The sequence below is a fragment of the Microtus oregoni genome, unplaced genomic scaffold (assembly GCF_018167655.1).
Source record: "Microtus oregoni isolate MIOR12 unplaced genomic scaffold, Mior012 000160F_ref0000428, whole genome shotgun sequence".
Classification (NCBI taxonomy): Eukaryota; Metazoa; Chordata; class Mammalia; order Rodentia; family Cricetidae; genus Microtus; species Microtus oregoni.
In genome coordinates, this window is record NW_024544815.1 from 772,749 (window position 1) to 777,376 (window position 4,628).

At 33.4% G+C, this 4,628-nt stretch overlaps 1 protein-coding gene across 1 annotated transcript; it reads left to right on the forward strand.

Moving 5' to 3' along the window:
- Positions 1–1,808: 1,808 nt before the first annotated feature.
- On the forward strand, positions 1,809–2,768 carry LOC121445146 (olfactory receptor 10AG1-like). The gene has a single exon (XM_041647156.1). It carries the CDS (start codon positions 1,809–1,811, stop codon positions 2,766–2,768), a length of 960 nt encoding a protein of 319 aa, XP_041503090.1.
- Positions 2,769–4,628: the final 1,860 nt, after the last annotated feature.

Consider the following 4,628-nt stretch of genomic DNA (forward strand, 5'->3'; position numbering starts at 1 on the left):
TAGATACCTAATTTCCATTATAAATAACTCATTGTTAATTCACTTTATTAGCATGTTGTTGAAGCCAATGAGCAATCATCCCTGCAATAGTTTTGTAAATATATAACAAATGCTCACCTGTGTATAGAACTAATTATTTATTACAACAGAAAGCCAATTAAGAAAATGAAGTTGTTTTTTTCTAGAAAGCATTTTTCATATTTTTAAAATAAAAACTTAAAAAATGATTCATGATAGTCTATTTTCTCAAAACTTTCCACGTTGCTGCTAAGTTTCAATTCATTCATTCTCTGATATATCAATATCTTAAATACATGGTTATATTTATTCCTACAAATTCTTTCATATTTAGATATGTATTGGTCTAACTGTAGTCTCTAAGCTCTATAAAAATAGCACCTATGGCCGGGCGGTGGTGGAGCACACCTTTAAACCCAGTACTCGGGAGGCAGAGGCAGGTGGATCTCTGTGATTTCTAGGCCAGCCTGGTCTACAAGAGCTAGTTCCAGGACAGGAATCAAAAAGCTACGGAGAAACCCTGTGTAGAAAATCCAAAAAAAAAAAGCACCTATGTTATGTGGAATTTTATAAATTGCATCCTATGATCCTTCATACAGAGAAGACAGATATTAAATCATCGTCATCTACTCAGAACTACACAAGCAGCTACTCAGAAACATCAGGAAAAAAGAAACTTCAATTCTCTATGTGCAAGTTGATTTTTTTTTTTCAAATTTATTTTTCATGAGTGCTGTATTGCATCTAAATAAGAATATATATGGAAAAATTATGTAAATATTGAATGTTCTTGAGAAGTTATAAAATAAAAAGAAATTGTATAGTTATGTAAAGGAAGCAAATAAGCAAATTGTAAGTTTTCAGAAAACCAAACTAGAGTTTGAAGGTCCAGACATTATAGATTACTGTCTCCATCATTTTACACAAGATTACACTCTACCCAAAATTTTATATTTACTCTTTTATATTTACTCTTGTGAATGTGAAATATGTGAAAAAGTTTAGAATAATATGAAAATAAAATTCACACTCAAAGTTTTAGTCACTCCCAGAAATTCAAGATTAATAAAAGTAAAACACCGAGTCAGATTTTAAATTATGGTAATGTTTGGGGAAAAGAGATGGATAAAGAAACTTGAAATCCTAAGAGCAGAAATCAGTAATATGGAATCAGGAATGTACAAAACTCAAGATTTCAGGAAGGTTTAACTAAATGGCACAATTACTAACCCCAAGTAATTATTTTTATATATCAAAGATATTCAATGCCTACATCAATGCACTAGATTCTATATTTTTGTTTTTTAATCCTTTTAGCTTTTGTTTCCTTCCAATATATTGAACTTATACTTATTTTTCATATGTGACTTCTACAAAATTGACATGATCTTGAGTTTTATAAACTTCTCATTCCATATTACTGATCAGAAACTCATTTCTTTCTTCAAGGTAATAGCATTCCTCACTGTGCTACACATTGAAGGCAACTGTTTATAGCCAAGGATAGGCAGCCTGAACCATTGTGATCTTGTTTTGTTGCTCTGTGTCTTGTTCTTTTGGTTTGTGATAAACCATGATTATTAATTGTGAGTGTGAAAAAAAGGTTTTAAATATCCTTTTCTTGTATTCTATGAAAATTTAGGAAACGGGACTATATAGGCTTGCAAATAACTCAAGGAAATAAATACAAGTGGACATCACTACTGTGTCTGTGGATTTGACACACAATTTGTCACAAATTTTTTGAATTCTATGGAGTAAATGACTTATAGCCTTGATACCTGTCATCCATGGATGGATCCATATTAAAAACTCCACAACAAAAGAACCGTTCCACGTTGTTAGAATTCATCTTAATTGGATTTTCTGATGTTCCCAATTTGCAAGAATTTCTTTTTGTGGTGTTTTTGATAATGTATTTAATTATTGTGATGAGCAATAGTTTTATCATCATAATTACTAGGACTGACCCTTCTCTGCAGACTCCCATGTATTTTTTCCTTGGAAATTTTTCTTTCTTAGAAATATGTTATGTGTCAGTCATTCTCCCCAGGTTATTAACCAGTCTCTACAGACAAGACAGAAGCATTTCCATTATAGCGTGTGCTACTCAAATGTATTTATTCCTTTGTTTAGGGGCCACTGAATGCCTTATTCTGACTGTTATGGCTTATGACAGGTATGTTGCCATTTGCAACCCATTGCTCTACCCTGTCATCATGAACAATAGTTTCTGTATACAATTGGCAACTGGCTGTTGGGTATTTGGAGTTCCTGTGCATATAGGGTTCACATATTGGATCTTCTCTCTACCATTTTGTGGATCAAATCAGTTGAATCATTTTTTCTGTGATGTACCTCCAGTAGTGAGCCTAGCTTGTGGGGACACTTTAATGCTAGAGGTAGTGATTTATGTGATTGCCCTTTTAGTGGTCACAGTTCCTTTTATGTTGATATTGGTATCTTATGTAAAAATAATCTCAACCATTCTGAAGCTTCCATCTGCTACTGGGAGAGCCAAGGCCTTCTCTACATGTTCTTCCCACCTTATAATTGTAGCTTTATTCTTCGGATCAGGTATCATCACATATTTGAGACCAAAGTCCAGCTATTCAGCAGTAACAGACAAATTCCTTTCTCTTTTCTATACAGTGCTGACCCCACTGTTTAATCCCATAATATACTGTTTGAGAAACAAAGATGTTATGATTGCATTGAAAAAGTTCCTTTTGAGACGTTTTATATTATGATTTGCAAAACATGCTTGATTTTTTTTACAAATTACTTATTTTCTATAATTGTAGTGTAAACATGTCATTGAATTACCTTATTATTTTTTTTTCTTACCCACTCCATGTAACATTACCCTTGCTCCATTACAGTTTCATGGCACCTTTAAAAAATTATTTTTACATAGAAATTCATGTGCATAAAAAACATAAACATTCCTCTTTTTCATATAGTATTTGTGATTATTTTTCAACAACCTTGATTTTGAGTCATTCTGAAGGGTGCTCTTGTTTTTATTTTAGGCAAAACCAACTTAGTGTTTATTATCGAGCAATAGGTTAATTCCAAATTTTAGTTCTTATTTATGTGCAAATAAAATTTCAAGAGAATTCTTGATTTCAAAAGTAACAATGGAGTTATTAAAGAATTTTTAGTTCTTTTTATGATAGGAATCCAAAATAACTGCTCTATTTTCTATTTCAGGAAAGTATCATGCAGATGTATGCTGTACTAGGTAGTTTAGTTTGAACTTGACACAAACTAGAGGAAGTAAAGAGGAGGGAACCTCAGTTGAGGGAATGCCTCCATTGCTATGAGCAAAAGGATTATTTAGTAATTAGTCGTCTTATTTCACATGGTCAAACCATCAGAGTGAGGAACAGTGAATGGAGGTTTAAATGCAATGTATGGAATGTTGGTATTACTGCCTTTTGGTTAAAGCAACTGTTGCTGTAGTTTCTTCACCATAGCCTATTTCTTTCTGCTACAAATTTGCGATTCAACTCCCACAGTTTATTACTATTTGGTCATTTACTGGACACAATTTTACCTATGAATTTTCTGTTTACTGATTGCATCCTCTAGGTATATGTGAAAACAGTCCCACTACCAAGTGTTTGCTCCAGTCTCCTATGTAAATGCAGGGATCAGCCTTCCTGCAATAATCTTTATTGACAGGCATTCGGTCAGTGTTTAGGGTCCATATAAAATATCCCATCTAAGACATTCCCAGATATCTGAAGAAATAGAATTACTGTGTGCCCAAATTTGCAGATTCATTTCTACTCAAATAGATAGAAAATATAAGCATTTACTGGTTTTACCTCACTTGTAGGTATAGAAGCAATGATCTAAAAGTAGCCTTGTTTTAAATGATTCCTAACACCTCATGCTCATCTTCACCTCAGTTTACTGATGACTTTTGTTCAGGAGATTTACTACTGTGTCTTAATCTCAAGAAAAACAATTGACCATCTACCCACAGCCCGGAGGAAGACAAACCTCCACTGGCACCTCTGGTAATTTTGAGGCTTGGGTCTTTTCTTTGTTCCAATTGCTTAGAGTAAGTAAGTAAATGCTATAAACTTCAGAACCAAAATGCCCTTAGATTTTGCAACATTTGGCAAACGTGGTAATGAACAGTTGTCCATAAACTTTCTTGTCTCTGAGTTGGTCTGCCTGTAGGCTTTTGTTGGTCTTTGTAGCTGGGTAAGAACAAAGAGAGTTAACAGAAGTTGGAGCAGAAGCATTCTAAAAATTAGCAGAGATAGGAAAACGAAGAAAAAAGAAGAAGAAAAAGAATGTAGCTGAGAATTGTAATTAGATTTGAGACAGAGAATGAGAGCTAAGAAATTATAGGCAGGACAAGAATTAGAATAACGAAAAAGAAAGAACAATAAAAAGACAAGGTTAGAAAGAACAGATTGTGTGTAGATTTTATTGGCTTATAGTAGCATCTTTTTTGAACCTTGAGGGTAAACTTTACTGGCACAAATTTTAAAGTTTTCAATACTCTATGAGATCTGGATCTAAAGCATTTTCTCAGTTGGCAAGGAACCACATTATTGTGGGTGGTGCCATCCATGGGATTCTCGTTGTCA